This window comes from Mandrillus leucophaeus, unplaced genomic scaffold (genome assembly GCF_000951045.1).
Source record: "Mandrillus leucophaeus isolate KB7577 unplaced genomic scaffold, Mleu.le_1.0 Scaffold223, whole genome shotgun sequence".
Classification (NCBI taxonomy): domain Eukaryota; kingdom Metazoa; phylum Chordata; class Mammalia; order Primates; family Cercopithecidae; genus Mandrillus; species Mandrillus leucophaeus.
This window is the reverse complement of record NW_012102288.1, coordinates 4018659-4042626: the sequence shown is the minus strand read 5'-3', so window position 1 is coordinate 4042626 and position 23968 is coordinate 4018659. Positions and strand designations below refer to the sequence as shown.

At 38.3% G+C, this 23968-nt stretch overlaps 1 protein-coding gene across 1 annotated transcript in view; it reads right to left on the bottom strand.

Annotated features, from left to right (window-relative positions):
* The window catches only part of PKHD1 (polycystic kidney and hepatic disease 1 (autosomal recessive)), a 507823-nt gene that overhangs the window by 339442 nt on the left and 144413 nt on the right, over positions 1-23968 (bottom strand). Inside the window, 1 exon segment of the mRNA XM_011981329.1 lies at positions 10295-10451. Coding sequence (XP_011836719.1) covers positions 10295-10451 — 157 coding nt within the window.

The following is a 23968-nucleotide window of genomic DNA, read 5'->3' as shown; positions in this document are numbered from 1 at the left end:
CTGCTGCTGTTTTTCCCATTTTTGAAAATTTCAATTAAAATAGATATCAGAAGAAATTTTCCCCTTTAGCTGATACTGCTTATGCATCCCCCTGTTCTTCCTTTAATTAAAAAACATGCTTGTTGCAATACTTGCCAGAATCACTTTAACGGTATTTTAATTGTAATGTCTCTGCCTGATTAAAAAAAGAAAATATGAACTAGAAAGTGTTTGCAAAAATGTTCACAGGATACAGGAAAAGAATCAGACACCTCCCCAGAATGGATGCCACATACTAATTCCTTAATTAGCCTGGTACTGCAGTCAAATGGGCAATATAGAGAAATATATATATATATGAAATAAAATCACTGACTCAGAGCCACGAACAATAGCAGTTGGGAGAAACCGTTTTCACCAACTCGGATTTCCCTGGCAGGGTAGAGACCCGTGCATCCAACTAAAAATGCTATGCTCAAGATAAGCCCATTCAATGTGGCCAGCCAAGTTTCCACTGTTCTTTACTAAAGGTCTCATAGCCTGTGGGAAATGAGTAGTTGGTCCAGGCTAATTGGCTTCTAGTCCTGACAATTCTATAGGGTTCCTTGTATTGTTTTAGGCTGGTAGTTCTCAAACGTGAACATGCGTCAGAATCACTTGGATGTCTTAAAACACAGACTAATGGGCTTCATTCCCAGAATAGGTTTACTGTAGAGAGTCCAAATTTGTAGTTGGTATAAGTTACCAGGTGATGCCAATGCTGCCAATTGGGGGCCACACTTTGAGAATCATTACTATCGGTAAATTAAGTGGTTGTTCTAGGTGTCCATAGGCTGGTGATGTCTGCTATCATCTAAAATAGGCTGAGAAAATACAAGCCTGGAATTAAAGAATAATTCCCTTAGTCACTCAACCAACATTTGCCACTAGTTTCCAGCCCCTCTGCTAAGTACTGAAATAAAAATGTGAAATAGAGTCTCCAGTTCCTGAAGATCACAGTGAAGTTGAATTGCTCCTTCAGGTAAATGGAAATGTGCTGGTTTTAGTGAATTGTCCCACTTTCAAGAGGACCATAAGAGAATATAAAGACTATGACTCAGCTCTTCACTTTTTCTACAAAATATGAAACTCATTAAGGTAACCTTATAACTGTATTAATTCTGTACTAATTATAAAGTGTAAACAAATCTGTGGAAGACAAACTATACAGAAATATTAAAAGGAACTTAAACACTAAGATATAAGTAAATGCCTTTGTTATTATAGCTACCGTTATCAATTACTACCTAACTAAACTTTGATTTCCTTTCTACCTCCAGAAAACCATTATTTATTTTATCAACAAAGCTGCTGGCATTTAAGTGCTCAAGGCCTTCGGCTGTTCCATGGCTTTCTAAAAAGTCACTTAAAATCTCAAGAAGAAAGCCATTTCTAAGGAGAAATATAAAAGACAAAAAAAAAAATCGTCTTTTTCCCAAGGTCTGTACCAAGCATGTAAAAATCCCCCTAGCTACTAAGTTCATTCAGATAATCTTCCCTTTCTCTTTATCAAAGTTCAATTAGCACTGACCCAATCCCATTTTTGACCAGCCTGCAATTTGATACACTTCTCTAAGCAAGCTGTTTTTTCAAAAGATTCCAAATATAATTATTCTCTGAATACTATAAAAATGATTTGGCTATAGAATAATTGTATTCGAAATAAAAGCTAACAATACTTTTCTTATAGTATTTATTAATTTTTAAAAATGAAAATACAGTACTTCCTACCTTTACCTGACCCCAGGAATATTGTATAGAAACTATAACAATGAAATGCTCAGTCTCCAACATATTTTTATCTACACAAGAATCCCAAATACAAAAGTACTTCAGATTTCTAGCTCCACTTCCAGTCTGGATGAATAGGATATAGGGATCATTAATGAACAAATGAGATGGAGAGGTAAAGACAGACCAAGTCCTGCATGACCCTGTAAGCCATATTAAGTTTGGACTTGAACTTACAGGCTAATGGAAAGCCAATGAAAGGTTTTAAGTAAGGAAGCTTGAAACATTTATCTTTCATTACTGAAAATATTATAGCTTCTGTGCTAGGAAGGGACTGGTCCCTTTCGGTAGCATTTTTCATGTTACAATACCCAAGTTGTCAAGACATAAAACTGTAAATTGTTCAATATCTATGTTTCTGTCTGTCTGCCCATCTATTGAAAGCATGTCCTTTCTCATAGCAATGGCTTATCTTTCATTTAAGGCTAATCAAGTGTGTCTGGGACTGTTCTCTGGAGTAAATAATGTAAGCCATTGTCTGATTGGAAAAATAAGGGGTCTCAGAGCTAAGTGTCCCCCACATTAAAAAGCCTTTGTCTCTGATCTCCTGATACACAAATAGTAAATAAAATTGGTCACTGTCTGGACTAATCCACTAACATTTGAGGGTACCAGGAAGGACTCTGATTATAGAGAAATTCTCAACAAACATGAATCTGCCTCTTCAGGTCAGAAACTCATTTATTATTATTCATTCAGCAATTATTTGAGTACCTGTTTCATGCCTAGAGATAAAATGGTGCTGGCAATACAATACAAAGGGGAGCAAAAACAGATCTGGCTCTTCCTTTCTTCAGTTTACAGCCTAGACCTTTATAAGCCTTCAAAAAGGTAGAGGGAAGAAAAAATACACTTTGACATTCTATGTGTAAAGAATTAATATAGAAGTAATTCAAGTTGTGAAGCAATTAAAAATTCTATCAGTAACCCACTTAGCTTTGAATATCAGCAAAGTCCCCCTCTCATAAAATAAGTAACACCTACTTGTCACCAAGAAAAGTCCAGCACATGATGACACCCAAGAGTTAAGATTGGACTTCAAAAATACTCGGGCTAGCTCTGATGCTAACTTTGTCAGGCTTCCCTTCTGAATAATAGCACAGACCAGCCCCTTAGAGGGTACCATGCCTGCCAAATAGAGGAAGAAACTTTACTCAATCCTATACAGCTCTTCCTCCAGTGAGCTGCACACACAAACAACATTAACATCCAGCAGGGGTTGATACAAGACATTTTCTCCCTACACAGGGAAGGGAATCACCATTATTTCCATTTTGTACATTGATTTGAGGACCAGAGCCTTACCCAAAACCATAAAAGAGTGTGTGACTGACTCAAAATTGAAATCAGGCTCCAGTTTGCTGACCAAACTGCATTGAATCAACCTTGTTGTATTGTCTGCACATAAGCATCCTATCTTCTGGCTTGAAGGGTAGCTATGTTTTGACTACGAAAGAGGGCAATTCAGTCCATCTTTTACAGCCAACTTGCAGATAAATTATTTTGAATTTACCAATTCGCAACAATGTTACCAGCCCACAAAACCCTCTCATGTTGACCAAGATATTCTACAGTTAGAGAAAAATAAATAAATTATTGTTGAATATCATATTTTAATCATATTTTTATGCCTGCCTTCAGATTTTTTTTATCCTAACTGGTAGCTATGAAGTCTTGAAACTATAGGCATAGGGTAAAATGCCAAGTGACTCACACAGACCTGATGCACAAAGAGATCACAAGTAACGGCTCAGGAAAGTTCTGTGTCATAGCATTTCTAGATAACCGCATTGGAAAGCATTATCTGAAGCATGCATCTACTGAATCTGAGGCTGGCTTAGTGCTAACTAGAAGCAACCAAGTATACAATCCCTGGGATTTAAAAACAAAAACAAAAAACAAACAAACAAACAACAACAACAACGAAACGCTGTGCTAGGTTCATCATTTAAAACCTCACTCTGAAATCCTCAAATGCTTGTCAAGGATGAAGGAATTCTACACTGAACCTGACAGTGAGTCAGAAGAAGATGCTTTACCTCAATAAACCAAGAATATGCATTTCCATGCCACAGAAACCCCAGATGCAACGGACTCAGAAAGATCTGAATGTCCTCAAAATTGTGGACTAAAAAAACAGTTGAGAGAAAATGAGATCATGTTCTAAGCTACACCAGAAAAACATGTTTCTGTGAAGTCAAAGTAACAAGGAGAATGCAGGCAAGCAAATGGATCCACTTCTCCATCCGTCCCTCCCTCGCAATAGAAGGAAAAACACTTCAATATGCATTCTGAAGATAACAGAAGCAAAAGCAATCCGAGGTCTTTATTACCCAGCTAATTCTTTCAGTAATCCAGTTTGCTTTGTATATAGAAGCAGCCGCTATCTGTAAATAAAATTGTATTTTAAGCCTGATATTCAGCCATATCTCCTGTTATCTCTGACAGTTCAAAAGTAACAAAAACTAACATTAATTGAGTTCTTACTCTGGACCAGGCTGTGTGCTAATGGCTTTACAAATATTCCCTCATTTAATACTCAAAACATACATAGGAGACAGGCAATACATTGTGATATTGCCATGCAACAATGATAAATGCTTGTTCTCATTGTTACTATTATTATCATTATAGCCAGGCATCACCTTAGTAAGGAAAAACCTGAGACTTACAGAAGGTCTGCAACTTGCCCAAGGTCACAGAGCAGAGAAGTAGTGGAGCCCAGATTCAGATTCAGTTCCTTGTGGCTAGAAATACTGCCAAGCATTTAACTGCTTTAGTATACACCAGTAGACCAAAAAATAGAAAATCACATTAAAGGAAACCAGTGTGCTATTAAGCAGCAACAGAGACTGGAAACAAGTTTCTGCTCAGACACAAGCATTGTGAGTAGTAAGAAACTACAAACTGCCTTCCTTTTTCATTATATATATTTAAGGCAAACAACAGGATGTTTTCATGTGTGTATGTGTATGAATAAATGTGTATTATATATAATGAAGAAATTACTACAGTCAAACAAATTAGCATATCAATCACTTCACATAGTTACCTTCTTTTGTGTTGTGTGTGTGATAAGAGTACCTAAACCTAAGAGCTCAACACCAAGGGGAGAGTTCATTCTCCCCTAATTGACCCTTTCATTAATCATTATCGTTACACTACTTCACATCAAGCTGCTTGATGACCAGATCAGAAAGAGATTCATTGCTTCATTCAGGAAATATGAATGTTTCCCCAACTACAGACCACAACTCAAGATCCTTGCCCGGGATGCAGAATGTTCTGACAAGAGGGTAACGTTCCTTCTTTGTGATTATGGCTCATCATAATTACTTGGAATAAAAATAATAAATTTTAATTCAGCAATGCCTATGGCCGTTGGGCATCTTAACATAAAAAAATGAAAATATAATTAACTAAATCAAGGCAATATGCCTATTTCCATCCCAGCTCATTAGTATTAATTGATTGGGTTAATTCTCTTTTGTGTTTAACGGTACCCCTAAAAATATTTTTTTTAAAAAAAAGGGAGGGAGGGCACAAAGGAGGGAAGAAGTAGAGAGAGTAAGTAGACAAAAGTTTTGGATCTTTTTCTAATTAAAGTGAAATAATAAATGCAGCTGAAGCTCTTATCATGGTCACAAAAGAATCTGCTGTTTTTTTAAGTTTGGGAGTCAGCATAAATTATGACACAAAACATTGGGGCCACTTCTCAATTGCCCCCCAAACATTTATGATCCTCCCTTCTACTATGTAAGTCATATGTGTAAGGAAAAAATGTCAATTCTATTTTATAGATGAAAATATGAGTAAGGCACAGAGAGTTTAAGACCCTTGAGGGTCCATAAAGTGTTAGTTTTCCTGTTGTATGAGCCTCGTCTTCTACATATCAGGATGCTGGTTTCCATGAATGGAAAAATAATATAGTGGACATAATACCTTCATAAAGCAGTTCCAAATGCAGTTCTTAGGTGATCTAGTTTCACTGTTACTTAACAGTAATCCTTTCAATATATATATACTTGATGTAGAATGTATTCTTTGTAATATAGAAATGGCTGAGAAAGTACTTCCACTATAATTTCATATTTTGTTTGTTAAAATCTTTTGAAGAAATTATTTTTTTGGCTTGAAATTTCTCAGGCTTTATCTAAGCCTGCAGATGGTATCAGAAAAACTAAAGAAAATTTCACTCAGCTATTTTTCTGACACTGTGAATGTATATGAAAAAGATAGGGCCGGGCGCGGTGGCTCAAGCCTGTAATCCCAGTACTTTGGGAGGCCGAGACAGGCGGATCACGAGGTCAGGAGATTGAGACCATCCTGGCTAACACGGTGAAACCCCGTCTCTACTAAAAAATACAAAAAACGGGCGAGGTGGCGGGTGCCTGTAGTCCCAGCTACTTGGGAGGCTGAGGCAGGAGAATGGCGTAAACCCGGGAGGCAGAGCTTGCAGTGAGCTGAGATCCGGCCACTGCACTCCAGCCTGGGTGACAGAGCCAGACTCCGTCTCAAAAAAAAAAAGAAAGAAAAAGAAAAAGATAGTAACAGATATTTGGAGAGCGAGTTGCTGTTGTTGTTGTTGTTGATGATGATTATGATTATTCAATCCTATATTTGAAGAGCTCTTTATTATCTTTCAAGTACTTTCACACATATTATAGACCAAGGGAAGACATTAAAAGAGGTTTACAGCTATGTTACATTGACCAGATATTTGAGAGCTGTAGTTCTTCACCAGTGAAGACTTTGGTCAAATGCCTTTTAGAAACAGAAATATAACTTACAAACAGATTTTATATTCCTAATAATTCATCATAATATACATGTATATAGACAGGTGTGTGTATATACATATTGTGCATGTATATATGTATTTGTGAATATATATGTAAGTGTATATGTGTGTACTTATACAAACATACGTGTGATTGTGTGTGTGTAATCATTGAGAACTAAGGACAGTGAAAGTAAATTAGTTGGGAAAAATGGTATTTAAGAGAACAAGGCTTTAAAATATATACTTCTTAAATTTCACCCAGGACCATTTACTTGTCCATTCTTTCTACAATCATCACATAATTTTTGAGACTTCGTCATGCATCAGTCAATGTTCTAGACCCTGAAGAGACAACAGTAAATATATTGATGAAATCCTTTGCCTTTTTTGTTCTAGTAGAGGAGACAGACTATAAATAAGCAAGTAAATTGATAATATACCATGTGATGATAAGTACTATGAAGAAAAGTAAAGCAACATCAAAAGAAAAAGAGTTCTGGGAGATGGCTGTAATTTTAGAAATGATGGCCAGCAAGTCCTCCCAGATTAGTTGATATATTCTCAAAGAGCAAATGAAATAGGTGAGCCAGCCACATGAATGTGGAAGAAGAGCATTCCAGGCCATAGACATTATCGGTAAAGGTCCTGAGGCAGGTATATTCATAGAAGAACTAGAGCAGAGTGAATGAGGAAGTCGAGGTCAATGAAGTGATCAGAGGTTAAATAATAGTAAGGACTTTTGATTTGATTCCCAGTGAGTTGAGATTCCACTGGAGGTTTTGAGGAGAGAAGTAATAAGATCTGACTTAAATTTTTAAAGGAAACGGACTATAAACTGCTGGTGGTTTACTTTACCATATAGCATAAAAGTCAAATATCAGTGACTTAAACCCATGAAGCCTTGTTTTCCTATCACAAAGAGTAATTTCAGAGGCGGGTGGTTGAAACTCCAGAGTCATCAGGGTCCTGGTTTCCTCCTATTCTTCTGCTTTTCCATTCTAACTAACAAGTAGCATCATGGTCCAAAATAGAGGCTGAAAATGTTGCTGCTGTCACATTTATATACCAGCAAGTAGGAAAGAGAAAGAAGGAAGGGAAAATAGGGTGTACTTCCTACTGGGTGATCTCTACTTTTGGAAATTTCTCAGATGTTCTGCAGGGTACTTCTTCCATCTCATGGAAAGCCCTTAGCCACATAGCTATGTCTAGCTACAAAAGTGTTCAGGAAACAGAGTATTTCAGCTGAGTACATTGTTGCCACCAATGAAATTAGGGTTTTGCTACTAACGAAAACAAGGAATCAGAAACATGGGAACCAAATAAGGGGCAATTTAAGATGGTCTAGGCCAAAAATACGGTAGTTAAGACTAGGTTAGTACCAATGAAGTGTTGCTACATGGGACACATGTTGGAGATCCAGCCGACAGGGCTCACTGATGGGATAGTCATAGGAGGTGAAAGAAAGAAAGAGGTCTTGGATGCCTCCATGGTTTTTGGTCTGAGCCACTGGATGTATACAATTCCAACAAGTGAGATGGAGAATTTCCTCAAACTTTGATTTGTGTATATGTTAATATCTATGTGATCGCAATGTGTCTCAGACATAAATGATCTGCCCTTCACCTCCTCTCCACTCTCCAACTCTAATCTTACATAATTGACACCCAGATTACCCCACTATTCATTTGGCCTCACTGCCAGCATCACTTGTTTTAGAACCAGAAGTTTTAGTCTTTTATATTTACTTTCTAAGTATTTTTTCTTTGGTAATATTACATGTTACTGCAATGAAGTATTATTCTTCTTTTTTTTTTCTTGTACTTCACATAACAATCCTAGGCCACTCAATAAGCATTCACAAATTATCTGTTGAACAAAATTTGATGTGTGTCCTTGCCCTGTTCTCATTCTTTCTAGAAGTTATGACCTATATCTCTATAATAAAAACCTGAGTTTCACTCTAGGCAGCTCTGTTTTTTGCCAACAACTCCTGTATCTTATTTGTGTAGAAACCGGAATCTACTACTTAGCCTTACATCCTACCGACTCCTCCTCCCCAAGAGAAAGAGGAGATCCTTCAGATGACTTACTCTCCCTCTCCACAGGATGAGGGTTTATCCTTCCAAACCTAACTCACTTATCTAAATAATATGAGAGTGAAATATTGCCTAAACCAGAAATACTAAGAAAAAACACTATGGGATGGTGACAGGTTGGGGCAAGTATTGGGATTGCTCAGATATTTAAATCTTTAAGAGTGGGAAGTCAAATGAATGTTATACTTATCCTGCCTTTCTCCTACACTTTTCTCTCCTTCTGATGCCTCTTCTCCATTTTCAGCCTCTGGTCCTGTCAACACTATTTACCTGGAAGTAACAGTACATCCAGAGATTTAGTAATCCAAGACTTTCAGCTGGGAAACTTCCCCCAAATGGTAGTAGCAATATAAGCCCAAGACCTTTGAATGCCTGAAGGGGAGCCCATCCTCCTGCAGAATTTGATTCATATGGAGAAAGCCCTGGTTAAAGGCCTGCCAAGAGTATCTTTTCTCTGAAATGAGGCTTTAGGTCTGTAATTTTCCCTTGTCATTGCTGGTCCTTAGGTAGTTGATGACTGTCTATAGTGGCATTCCCATAGCCACTAGCTACAAACACACACACACACACACACACACACAAAGACAAAGACAGGGCAAGAGCCCAAGCTGACAGACCATTTTATCCCCTAAAGGGCACTAATTAACTGATTTGACTGAAAACTTCTCCTTGCTATACAAGAGTGAAAAAAATAGCTTCCAGAATAGAGAATGACAAAATGCCTAAATCCTCATTTAGTCTAAAAGAGACAAGTATTAAAATTCCATTAGTTTATCCCCTTTAAAATATTTTCTTTTTCCCCTCATGTAACTATGTTCTTACTTTAATAAGAATGAATGTTTGTGTGTTAAATGTATTTATAGTAAAGAACAGTGTTTTAGTGCAGAGTTTCATAGATATCCATAACTAATCATATCTCCCAAGTAATTTTCATTTGCCAATGAACAGAGGCACTTTGATAACTATTCCTTATTTTCTGCCACTAAAGTAGGCCATGATTTTTATTCTCATTTAGCAGATAAGGAAAGAAATGCACAAAGAGGTGAAATAACTGACTTAGCCATTTAAAGATGTGGTAGTAGAGTTGAAATTCAAAATCTCAGCCTCTTCCAACTTCCTAAACCCTAGAGCTATATAGCCGGTTTTGCAATAAGAAAGCCTATTTATATGACTTTCCATGGGACCAAGAAGTCAAAACCACAACAGGGTAAAAGCAGGAAGACATTGCTTTCTTGGCAGGGTGTTTCAAAGGCGGCAACGTTAACCAATTTCAGGGTATTTTGCTATATTGTGGGGGCTGTCCTGGATAAGCATGACTAAAAAGTGCTTGAATAAAGGAGCATATTCTTTGAGAACACTGTTAACCTTCTTGTTTTTGAAAAATTAAAATAATCAAGCTCTGTGCTTATTATAAGAGTCCAAAGAAAGGCCTTTTACTTTGAACCCTCTGACCACTTCTTCCTTTACATAGTAAAATTTCAGTTTGGTCTGAGGATAAATTGTCAACTAAGTTCTGGAACTTATCCAAAAAGTTTCCCTCCTCCCTCCCTCCTACAAGTGATATAATTACATAAAATAATATCACCAATCTACAAACTCCACAGACCTTTAATGAGCAGTAAGTTGAGGACGCTTGTGTTAGTGTCCAGCAGAAGTGATTGGCCATTCTCCACTGTGACATTGTCGCCATCTTGTGGCAGCCTTTCAGGAAACCAGCTGTGAGTCCTGGACCATCTCCGGCAGAACTGTAAAGAAAAGTTGCCCTGGAAAAAGACAGCTGGGTTAGTGGGTGGGTTGGTTGCTTGGCTGGTCCGTTGCTTCGTTGGTTCATTGGTTTGTTGGTTTATTGGTTCATTCACTGATTTTGGGTGGGATGGTATAAGTATTGAATCAAAATAGAAACTTCTCAAAGAAAGTAAAATTAATTTAAATATTTTAAATGTCTCCATAAAATTGGTTACCACTCTCTTTTTCATATGACTAAGCTAAACAGGAAAAAATACGAAAGGCAAAATTATATTTGAAGTTCTTCTGTGCCCAGCCCCTGGAATTCTCCAATAACATGCTGGTAATGTTTTCTTACCTTTTTTTTCCCCTGTAGCACAGGCTCCATTCTACCTAACAGATGAGGTTGATTCCATTTATTTTTACAGACATGTATTGAATCTTGGACAAAAAGTCATAAATAGCCTGGAATAGGGAGAATTAAAATGTTCTGCTTGATGGGTGGCATTTTGCTTTATGTAATTGGTATCATTTTTCACTGGCTCTACTGCCAAGAGTCCCTGTTTTATAGGAACATTCCTCTTCCCAAGTGCTCAGATCTATCCTCCCACTCGGCCTTTTTTGATATTATTGTTGCCTTTCCCCCTGTGTCTGGTGCATCAGGGCTGAACAAAGCCCATGCAGGCATAGGCAGAATGCCGACTGACTTCAGATGACAAGTAAACAGCCTGGAACCTTTGAGTGAGGGGTAGGGAGCCGTACTGACAGAAGGAGCCAGAAAAGGAAGCACTCCCTCTCCATCCCAGCCTTCAGTCCCTCTCTCAGAACTTTTGACTTTCCTGTTAATTTATGGTCACTCTGATGTCATATGTTTTTTAAAACAGGGACATAAAAATCACAGAAAGCAACATTCAGCTCATGCAAGAGGCTGGAAATATGTCTAAATGCCTTGTGAATTTGTGGAAGTATAATTACGATAAACACAATAAAATCACAATAGAGAAGGTGATTCCTTCAAGGTAATATGTATGACATGTGTAAGCCACTCTCTCCAGTCTTCTTCCCATTCGGATTCCAACCAAATGTGAAGCCCAAGTTCCTATAAAAATAAACTGTCCAGAAGGTCCTCTGATGATGTGTTACAGGCAGATGGGAAAAGATCATTAGAAGGGAAGGCATGTTTGTAATATCGACAACTACACCTACTCAGAGAATAGTGCTCTAGAGTATTTCTGAGACAGAAGATGGAAAATTGTGTTGCCAGAAGAGCCGTTACATTTTCCAGAAGAGGATACAGACCCCAAGGTCAACAGTGCTGAGATACAGACCCAACACAATCACTGAGAAGGCTTTGCGATTTATTCATTTTCTACATCTGCAAAGAAATAAAAGTCTATGACTCATCACAATTTAAGAGATGGAAAGAAATAAGGCATAGTGATGACCAGTTCCAGTATCACAGAAAAACGTATAGGTGACACAGGAGCATCATTGTGAACTGAAGGAACCATGCCCCCATGCTGACTATCTGTAGGCTACAAAAGTAGGAGAGAATTTTAACTCTAGATGATTTCACTATAGGACTAGCTTTAGGTTGGTAAAATAATAAACAGTACTTCTTATAAGGCTACATATATTATACATTCTTATAACCCTTTAATTTACACCTGTAGAATGCAGAAAGAGGAAAGGGAGGCAAATCAAAGGAAACTGGAATGAAAGAAGGTGGGGAAAACAGAGATGGTAAAGTAAACTGCAGAACAGGGTGAACCAGGTTATCTGTATTGTCAGCTCAGAGTCCATGATAAAAGGACTTTTGAAAAATCTTGGATTTCCAGAAGGCCAGAGATGGAAAGAACTCTAGCAAAATCCTATCCCATAATTTTACAGATGCTATTTTAGGCAGTGTTCCTTAGAGCTTAATAAAATGTAGATTCCTCTAGTGTCATCATATACCTATGAAATCAAAAGTTCAAGAATTGGGACCCAGAGATCTACAATTTTAATGATCCCCTCAGATGACACTTCTGCATCAAAATTTAAGGATCAATTCAGGGCAAGGGCTGGAGGGGAAGGAGATACATCTTTAAAAGGAACCAAGAAGTTTTCTCCAAACCAACATCCAAAGCTTAGGATCTTTGGCCAGGATCACCCAAAGACTAGCAAGCTGGGAAGGATGATGTGTTGGTGAACTATACGAAATATGAAGAATTCAGCAGCATAACCCTTTCTGAGACATTAACCTGGTGGTCAGATCCATAACCCAGTCACAGAACTGCGAAGAAAACTAGGGCTCATTACGCACACAGTAAAATGATCTGGAACAACTAGAAATTAGTTACATATTTAAGTGGGTCAAAGGTAGACTATTTCATGGTGTTATCCATTAATTAATTTGAGAACATTTTTAAATTTTTATGATTAGCACAGATATCTGTTATCTAGCTCTCAATAAGCTTTAGAGACTTTCTCGCTCTAAAGTACCTGCTTATGCCATTTGCTGCCTTCCATGTGCTATAACCTCTTGGCCTACCCTGTCAGCCTTCAAAGATTGCTGTACTTGGTCCCAACCCAGTCGGTGGAAAGGTCAAATTCTGTTATCTCTACTTTTCAGTGGAGGAAGCAAAGGCTCAAAGTGTTTAAATGATGTGGCAAAGTTCACAGTGATGGAGGCAAACTGGAATCATGAAAAGGAAGCACCCATTTGAAGTTTTTCCCTTACTGTGGCCTCTCCTGGGATGTTCTTTCCCAAAAGATCTGCATGGCTCACTCCCTTACTTAATTCATGCCTCTGCTCAAGTATCACCTCCTTACCTGTATTATTATTTTTAAAAAGCACCCCCAATCATTCCTTCTCCCCTAATAATGCTTCATTCTAGTATTAAATAATACAATTCCTTGCATATTTGATTATCACTTATTAAGCTTACTCAAATGAAGCAGGGACTTGGTTTGGGTCATTGGTATATCCCCACCTCCCTAAAAGATGTCTAGCACATAGTAGTTGCTCAATAAATGTTTTTGAATAATTTATTAAATGAATCTTATACCCGCTGGTGCCATACATGCTTTTACAGATATCTCACACACACACACACACACACACACACACACACCTCTTCCTAATGCAATAGGTGAATACACAGGTGCTAAGACCTTAAAAATGCTATATCCTCTAGGTCTTCTCAAACATTTACATTCCTTTTCATGTTTTCAAGCTCCATTTAAACATATAAACATAAACCAAATGATGAATAGTGCTACTTAATTGGAACCTGAGACTCAAATTCGATCTCATAAAATCGTTCGCCAATTTTTTCTTTTGCCTTAAGTTTCTGTAGTCAATGTGGCCAATGTCAAATGAATACAGGTGTTTAAGCATTCAGTTTCAAGAGACCTAAGCTTCTTTGTGCCCTGAATTCCCCTTAGCATAACAAAGATATCTTGAGATGTATAAATGTTTATTGATGTACTCATGCTTTTACACAAAATAATGACTAAATACTAAAAAATCTAAAAATTAGTACAGCCTCCACTGTGTACCAGCTACCTGGGGAAGTAGAAGAGCGGAATATCTCTATGATTGCAAGTTATCAGTGTAATCCATGATTACATGCACGTTGCCATAAGAATTTTAGCTCTCCTACATTTTCAGTTAACAGAGCTGGTGGTATCATTTCCTCCCAGCAAAATGCTCCATGAAACAGTAAGGATGGCTCACCTTCCAACATTTTCATCCTCCAATCCGTGTCACTTTGATCCAATCAAGAAAAAAAAAATGTCAACAGCATTGATTAAAGATTTTGTCAATATATTTGAGAATGTCTCTGTTGATACCAACACATTTTTGGTGAAGGCCATGTTCTGTGTCAACAACCCAGCTTACTTCCACCTAATATAAGCTCTTTCCTCTATAGTTCCCATGATGCTCAGCCTTTAGCTTTAGTGTTCTTCCTGGAGATAAACACATCACTCATTCTTATTCTGCAGATGAAGAAAATCATTTCCTCATAGGCATATGGGGGCAGGTGTGAAAACAGAGATACAAGAATTGCCCAGAACATGACCTCGTCTTTGCATATAGCCCCAAATAAACCCCAAAAAAGCAAGAAAAAAACTTTCCTCCCTCAGCTAGGAAGCTTATGCAATTTGTTTTCTTCTTACAGCACGTCAGCACTTCTCTGAACTTCATGGAATGTGCAGTGTCTGCAAATCTTACATGTCACCTTAAATGTACTTGCAACACCACTAGAGTTATCTTGAAAGAAGTCATTGATCAGCAAGTTGGAACACCCGGCAAAGCAAAGACCTATTTGTGAGTGTATGCATTGAGCTGGGGTGGCAGAGGAGGTGGGGTATGGGAATCTCTCTAATTACAGTGTCTCCTGACTGACAAGGACAAGAAAGAACTGTGCTGACACCTCACCAGAATGTCTTCTTCCTTAGCATCCAAATCCTGGAAATAGGAAAAGACAAGTCCCTGTAACCATTTTCTCCACTCCGTATCCTTCTTTATTTTCTCCACAGCACTCGTCTCTACCTAATACAGTGTATACTGGTTTATAATCAGTCAACCCCTAATAGAATATAAGCTTCACAAGAGTGTCTTGGTTTTCTGCTGTATCCCTAGTACCTACAACAATGCCCGGCATCTATTGGCTACCCCAAAAATATGTCTGAATGAATAAATGGTCAGCTCTTATTTGGACTTATTATGCCATAATGAAAAATACCTTAATAACTGAAATAATATGTCATGAAGCTATAATTTAATTTTATTCAGTTCTTCTTTACATTGAAATGTTTTAATTTTTATGAAACCAACTTTATTTACCTTTTTGTGACATTCTTCATTACATTATAGATAAAACATCCTCTTTCATCCTGACATAAATATCACTTAAATGTCCTTCTTGATTGGTGGGTTTTATATTTGCATGTTACTCCTCAACTAACTTACAATTTATGTTGATGGAAAGTTTTATACCTTTTGCTTCTTCTTATTCCTCGCTTTTTTCCCCAAAATAGCTGAGTGTCTTCATATTATTCATTAAATAACATTTATTCTCCCAATTAATACTCTTGACTATTTTAACAGTTGAATTATAATGTTGGATGATATTTAAACCTATTGGCCAATTAAAATTCCAAATCCTTTTGTATGAGCTAATATAAAGGCGTTTCTCTCTCTCTCTCTCTTTCTCTCTCTCTCTCACACACACACACACACACACACACACACACAAAGTGACCTCATCCTTGTTCTTAAGGTACTTATATTTAGAAAAAATACAGATAGCCAGATAATTAAAGTGTGATTGATTCAATAATTAAAGGCATAACCAAGATGCTATGGGAGTTCAGAGGATTAGATGGCTGACCATGGTGGAGATAGCCTTACAGGGGAAATCAAGTGCATTAAACATCATTTTCTCTTTTTAATCTGGATACAACAGATAACACAAGCTGAGATTATTTCAGCTGATTATAAAACAAAAGATAGTGTAGAAAAGTCAACTATCTACAAATCCAGGATTATGAATAGAGCCCCTAACCTATAATCTAATAACTCTTTAGGGAACAAAAAGGAAATTGAATTAGTTTGGCATAATTTATTCTTACTGACCTCATGCAGACTCTAAGTGATCACTTTCTTTTCTCGGTGGTTATAAACCCCTCATGATTACAAGATAACATGAGAATGTCCTTCCACACTGCACTGTGTAGCACATTGACTACTCAAAGAAATGTCAACAGTGCTTTTTGTCAGAGATTCCTGCCCAGTTCAAATTGACCCTTTCTCATCATTAGAGAACCAGGCAATTCATTGTCTTATCTCTCGGTTCTACACACTTCCTATCCTCTGCGAGTTCTCAAAGATTGCTGACACTACCTCAGTGCTTCATATATCTAAGTTATTAGCACTCTTAAGCTTCAGAGGATTTTCAAAGTCTGCAGACAGGACAAATTTACAGTCTTCTTTTATCCTTTCCTCTATTTGAATCTTCAAATCTCCTCTAATAGCATCTCTTCTGAATTTTAAGTCCAAAGACCTTTCCACTTGTGGGAGAAAAAAAAAAAATGATAATGATAGCTGCTGATTATTGAATGTCTCTAATGTCCCAAGCACAATGCTATACATTTTACTTACAGTATCACTAATCCTTATGTAAACCCTGAATATCTGAGACAGGTCTCAGTTAATTTAGAAAGTTTATTTTGCCAAGGTTGAGGATGCATGCCCGTGACACCGCCTCAGCAGGTCCTGATGACATGTGCCCAAGGTGGTTGGGACACAGCTTGGTTTTATACATTTTAGGGAGACATGAGACATCAATCAATATATGTAAGATGTACCTTGGTTCCATCTGGGACAACTCAAAGTGGGGAGGGGACTTCCAGGTCACAGGGAGACGAGAGACAAACGATTGCATTACATTCTTTTAAGTTTCCGATTAGCTTTTTCGAAGGAGGCAATCAGATCTGCGTCTATCTCTGCAAGCAAAGGGATGACTTTTTTTTTTTTTTTTTTTTTTTGAGACGGAGTTTCGCTCTGCCGCCCAGGCTGGAGTGCCGTGGCCGGATCTCAGCTCACTGCAAGCTCCGCCTCCCGGGTTCACGCCATTCTCCTGCCTCAGCCTCCTGAGTAGCTGGGACTACAGGCGCCTGCCACCGCGCCCGGCTAGTTTTTTGTATTTTTTAATAGAGACGGGGTTTCACCGTGTTAGCCAGGATGGTCTCGATCTCCTGACCTCGTGATCCGCCCGTCTCGGCCTCCCAAAGTGCTGGGATTACAGGCTTGAGTCACCGCGCCCGGCCAGAGGGATGACTTTGACTAGAATGGGAGGCAGGTTTGCCCTAAGTAGTTCCCAGCTTGACTTTTCCCTTTAGCTTAGTGATTTGGGACTCCCCAAGATTTATTTTCCTTTCATACTTGTAACTAAAAAATGTAGGTATTACTCTTTCCACGTAAAGTTTAATTAATAATAATGGCCAACACTTACTGGGTGCACTTGACAGGTACTATCTCATTATACACTCGTTTCAGACTACTTTCCAGGAACTACAGAGTAGATGGATCCCTGCCTTCAACAAATGTTTATTGAGCACCCACTACACACCAGGTACAAAACAAATGCCTGACCTCATGGAGCTTATATTTTAGGGAGATAACAGGTTAAATATATAAAACTAATAGTGTGCTGTGACAGAGAAAAGAAACAGGGTGAAGTGGATCAGAAGTGCCAGGGTGGGAAGAGCTATTTGATATGGAGTGATCAGGGACTTCCCTGATTGGACTGGGTTGGGATTGGAGCAGAGAAATAGAGTATGAGCCAGAGGTTATCCAGGGGGGACCTTGAAGAAGGAGTGTGTTCAGAGCACTGCAGGTGCAGCAAGAAGGACAGATAGGGCGGCTGGCCCTGGAGAAAGGAACGCTGTACAGACAGATGGCCTTTCTACTGATGCAACCAGAAACACTGCACAAAGACCTGGGTAGACATCAAATTCTTCATATGTCATAGAAAAAAGAATCAAGTAAAACACTCAGTAACATATAACGAGGTCAGCAAACTACAGTCCACAACCCACTATTTTGATATTGGCACATGGCACATGGCATGACAATTCATTTACATATTGTTGGTGACTGGTTTCAGTTTGTGACAGAGGCAACATGACCCACAAAGCCTAAAATATTTACTATCTGGCTCTTTATAGGAAAAGTTTGGGGACCCCTGGTATATTATATTTCATACTATACTATCAGTATAGTACCTACAATATGCGCACTATAGTATATCTATAGTACATCAGTATTAAAACATGTGCAAAATGGAACTTTCTGTAATTGAAAATAAGTAATTATAATACAGCTACCTGAGAGTTGATGGACTGCAAGCAAAAACATCTTAGTAAAGGATATACATTAAAGTACTGGAAAGTATTTCAATTCTTTCCGTTTTTCAGTACACAATAAGCCAAATCTCAGAAAGCCACAGAAAGGCAAGTGGAAGTGTGGGAAGATGTGTGTGTGTGTGTGTGTGTGTGTGCGCGCGCGCGCCACTCATGCACTCACACACATGCACATGAATACACACACACACACACACACACACAGAGCCAAATCAGAAGATTGACAGATACATGCTAGCCTTTTTCACAGAGCTGACACACTGCCATTTAACCAGCGAGCATACAGCACGTGTTTGTGTTCCCAGTCACTATTAAGAGACAAGGTTAACATTTTAAGTGATGGACTACAACATGTTATTTCCCCATGCAATGGACCCGTGACTGCATCGCCTTCGAAAACACTTAATTTCAGTGATTGAATACACAGGAGCGTACTTTCCCTGCTATGAACATTTGACAGCTCCTCAGTTTCATATACCAGGAAACCTTTTTTTCCTCCTTTGCTTTCTTTCCTCTCTTTACACCTGAAGGGAAGCAAAATGAATATGTGGTGGCAGAGGAAAAAGGAAGAAGCCCAGAGAGTGAAAACCAGCTTATAAGCTTCAGTGTATTTTAAAATAAAAGTATTCACTGCCATCTGCTCTAATTACTTCTAATGTTTGGGCTACCATCTTCATACAATAGAAATAATGATCTCCTCAAGGGCAAAAAAAATTTTTTTACGGAAACAAACAAAAGTTGATTACATTTAGCTCCCAGGCTAAAGAAGCATCAAGCTACTTTGTAGTGAAAGATCAATTAGGAGAATGGGTAGGTCTCAGATTAACACGAACAAATTAGGTCCCCTTGGTGGTTCCCTCCCTTTTCTTCTTTTCCTGCTTCCTTGGAGGAGCTGTGCTCACAGCTCACAAGAGGGCGAACAGCTGACTAGGCATATTTCTGGGTCTAGGGTTATTCCACACAAATTCCTTACATTTTGATCAGAACCAGATAAGGCCAAGTCTTCTCCGTCTTCTTGTTGACATTATACATGTCCCAAGTTTAATACTGAATATAGGGCTGGGTATTCTACCAAGACTTCGAATTACTTCATGGAGTAAACTGCTGAGGGGCCACCCCAGACCTGAACTCCTCTAACGCAGCTAGAGCCCACTTAGCCTCAGTAAAGTCACCAGGAACAGAAATGATCCAGGCCAGGTCCATTCCTTAGACTTAAGTGAAATGTCATGGAGCCCAGGAAGACATGGAACAGATTTCTACAATGCCAGCAGGAGAAACATCACTTTCACAAAGGTTGAGTCTAGTGACCTTCTCAAGTCCTCAAATTCAAACATACTACTTGTATGAAGCAGAATTCTGAGATGTCCTAGGATTCTGACCCCCTGGTGTACACACACTGTGTAGTCCTCTCCCCTTCAGCAGAAGCAGAGCCTGTGAATACGATGGGCTATCATCACTCCCATGATTAGGTTATGTTATAAGGTAATGTTATAGAATTATGCAGATATAATTAAAGTGAGAGATCAGCTGACTTTGAGTTATTCAAAAGGGAAACAGCCTTTACCTAATTAGGTGAGTCCTTAAGAGAGAGATTCTCCCACTGGCCTTGAAGGAGCAACCTGCCATGTGGCTTGGAGGAGACCATGTGGCTAGGACCCAAGAACAGCCTTTAATTGCTGAAAGTGGTCACAGCCAACAGCCAACAAGAAAATGAAGACCCAAATCCTGTATTCACAAGGAACTGCCTTTCACTGACAACCTGAATGAACTTGGAGGAAGACCTTCAATTCCAGATGAGAACGTAGCCAGACTGACACTTTGATTTCAGCCTCGAGAGACCTTGAGCACAGAACCCATCTACTCTGTGCCCGGACCTTTTTTTAAAATTTTTTAATAGATTTAGAGGGTACAAGTGCAGTTTTGTTGCATGGATGGATTGCATAGTGGTAAAGTCTGGGTTTTTAGTGTAACTAACACCTGAAGAGTGTACATTGTGCCCACTAAGTAATTTCTTGTCCCTCACTTCCCTTCCCACCCTCCCACCCTTCTAAGCCTCCAGTGTCTATTGTTCCACTATGTCCATGTGTACACATTATTTATCTCCCACTTATAAGTGAGAATGTATGGAATTTGACTTTCTGAGTTACTTCACTTAAGATAATGGTTCCATCCAGGTTGCTGCAAAAGCCAAGATTTCACTCTCTTTTATTGCTGAGTAGAATTCTTTACATACATTGGAATGTATGTAAAGAAAATTCAACACATTTTCTTTATCCAATCATTTGTCAATGGAAACTTAGGTTGATTCCATATCTTTGCTATTGTAAACAGTGCTGAGATAATCACATGAATGCAGGTATCTTTTGATATAAAAATTTCTTTTCCTTTGGGTAGATATCCAGTAGTGGGATTGCTAGATCAAATGGTACTTCTATTTTTAGTTCTTTGAGAAATCACCAAACTGTTTTCCATAAAGGTTCTACTAATCCACATTCCCACCAACAGTGTATAAATGCTCCCTTTTCTCAGCATCCTCACCAACATCTGTTATAGTTAGACTTTTTAATAAGAGCCATTCTGACTGGTATAATATGGTATCCACTGTGGTTTTAATTTCCATTCATCTGACGATTACTAATGCTGAGCATTTTTTCATATAGTTATTTGACATTTGTGTGTCTTCTTCTAAAAATGTCTGTTCGTGTCCTTTGCCTACTTTTTAATAGGGTTATTCTGGCGTGTTTTGTTTTGTTTTGTTTTTATTCAGTTGTTTGAGCTCCTTGCAGATACTGGATATGAGTCCTTTGTTGTATGCACAGTTTGCAAATATTTTCTGCTATTCTGCAGGTTGTTTGTTCATTCTATTGATTACTTATTTTGCTGTGCAGGTTTTTAGTTTTACTAGGTCATATTTGTCTATTTTTGGTTTTGTTGCATTTGCTTTTGAGGTTTTGGTCATAAATTCTTTGCCGGGGCCAATATCCAAAAAAAGTTTTTCCTAGGTTTTCTTCTAGAATTTTTATACTTTCTGGTATTACATTTAAGTCTTCAATCCATCTCGAGTTAATTTTTGTTTAAGGTGAAATATAGAGGTCCAGTTTCATTCTTCTGCATATGGCAGTCCAATTTCCCCAGCACCACTTATTGAGTAGGGTGACTTTTCCCCACTCTATGTTTTTGTTTGCTTTGTCAAAGATTAGTTGGTTGTAGGCATGTGAGTTTATTTCTGGGTTGTCTATTCTATTCCATTGATCTATGTGTCTATTGTAATACCAGTACCATGCTGTTTCAATTACCATAGCCTTGTAGTACAATTCGAAGTCAGGTATTATGATACCTCCAGCTTTGTTCTTTTCGCTTACGATTGCTTTGGCTAATTGGGCACTTGTTTGGTTCCATATGAATTTTAGGATGTTTTTCTAACTCTGCAAAAAATGATGTTGGCATTTTGATAGGAACTCCATGCAATCTGTAGATTGCTTTTAATCCATGAGCATGAGATGTTTTTCCATTTGTTTGGGTCATCCACAATTTCTTTCATCAATGTTTTATAGTTTTCCTTGTAGAGATCTTTCACCTCCTTGGTTAAATATAGTCCTAAGTATTTTATTTGGTTTTGCATGTGCCCAGACTTTTGATCTACAGGACCACAGATAATAAATCGGCATTGTTTTAGGCCACTAAGATGATGGTCATTTGTTATGCAGCAACAGAAAATTAATATGCCACCATAAGGACCTTCTTGAGAGAACAATTTTCAGAGAACATGTTTAGGTTTTTCTCTCTTTATTAAAGTTACTGCTCAAAAGCATAAATAATGGCAAGAAAGGTGGGATGCCAGTGCTAGGCAGAAGGACAGGTCATTCTCTCACTGCATAAACTCTCCTCACACAGGACATGCAACATGGAATTTTTCAATTTATGATGCCAAAAAATGTAAAGTAAGACCTGATGCAGACCTTTCTTTTGCTCAGGAAGAATTACGACTACCAAAGATATACAGTGAATACCACAAGGACTTCGATGTAGTCACCAATACTCACTGTATAGGCTGAAGGAATGAAAACTTTCTGATCCTGAACACAGCCAGGGTATGTGTCCCTAGGGAGATAATGAAGTTTTTTTGTTTTTTTTTTGGGGGGGGGGAGGGGGGTTTGTTTGTTTGTTTTTGTTTTCACAGGGTTTTACTCTGCACCCAGGCTGGAATGAAGTGGTGCAGTCTCAAATCACTGCAGACTCAACTTCCTGGGCTCAAGCAATCCTCCCACCCCAGCCTCCTGAGTAGCTGGGACTACATGCACGTACCACCACACCCAGCTAATTTTTGTGTATTTCTGTAGAGACAAGGTTTTGCCATATTTCCCTGGCTGGTCCCAAGTTCCTGAGCTCAAGCAATCCATCCAGCTCAGACTCCCTAAGTGCTGGGATTACAGATGTGAGCCAACTGTACCCAGCCCAATATGAAGAATTTTTAAAGGCCCATATTCTGACTCTATATCTGAGAATGATATCTGAATATAATTGGTATTAAAAACACTACTCTTCCATTAGCATTGTTTCCTGAGAAAAGAAGATTTTCTTTTTTTTTTTAATTCTCACTTTAATAAAAGAAAGAAAGATAAGGCAACATATTTCAGGGAAAAACCAAGCTCAGAAACAAGAGAAACTCATTCTGTACCTGGTATCTTCACTAGCCTTGACTAAATAACTTTTTCCTAGTTCTTTAAGCTTCAGGTTCAATGTACTTTTTAGAGAGAAAAAGAAATTCATTTGTTTATCCTCAAAGCAGTGTCATGTGTTCTTAAGCTTTCTGCATGTATTGCCTGGTATTTGATAATGTGCAAGGTTATTTGTGTTAATGCTAATACTGCAAAATTATCAATTCCACCTGAAGAATGAGGAAACCCAGAAAGATGTGTCAGAGGTGGGGATGAAATCTCAATAACCTAGAATTTGAGAAACTTGCCTGTGCACTCTGATGCAGATGCTTTCCTTACACGCAGATTTTGTTGAATAAAACCATCACCCTATTCTTTGTGAACAATCACTGGGTGCTCACTCTGAGCCAGGAACTGTGGGACCTAGCCTTGTCTCCATGAATGCATAATTGAATTTCTAAGCTCTTAGAGCCCAGTTTGAAATGCATTGTTCCCTTTAGCCCAAACACATCCGCCACACATTGTCCCTTTTCTGCCAAACCCTGTTTATTGGTTCCAAATGCAATGAATCATTTACTGACTTGAGCAACATTAGAGGTAAACACCAAGGTTAAAATGTAGAGATAATTGAATAACACACCAACTACCAGTAACAGCAGTCCAGGCAAAAGAGGAAATAGATCCAGAGATTTCAGAAAGGGCAATCTGATAGGAACCCTCCATGTCAGGATCAAAACCGGATGCCACTTTGACATGAGAAAAAACATCTGCATTTTATTTTTTTCAAAATTGTATATGCCAGTTATTAATACGGGAAGAAGCAGCGAGCAAGCAGGTGGTAATATAATTTAAATACCCCAGTGATTAAAAATAAAACATCCAAAAATCAACTATCATGTATTTAGTACATCAAAACAGTGGTGTAAAGCTGGGTTTTTAAAAAATATATGTATATAATTTATTGCTTTCACTGTTGATGAAGA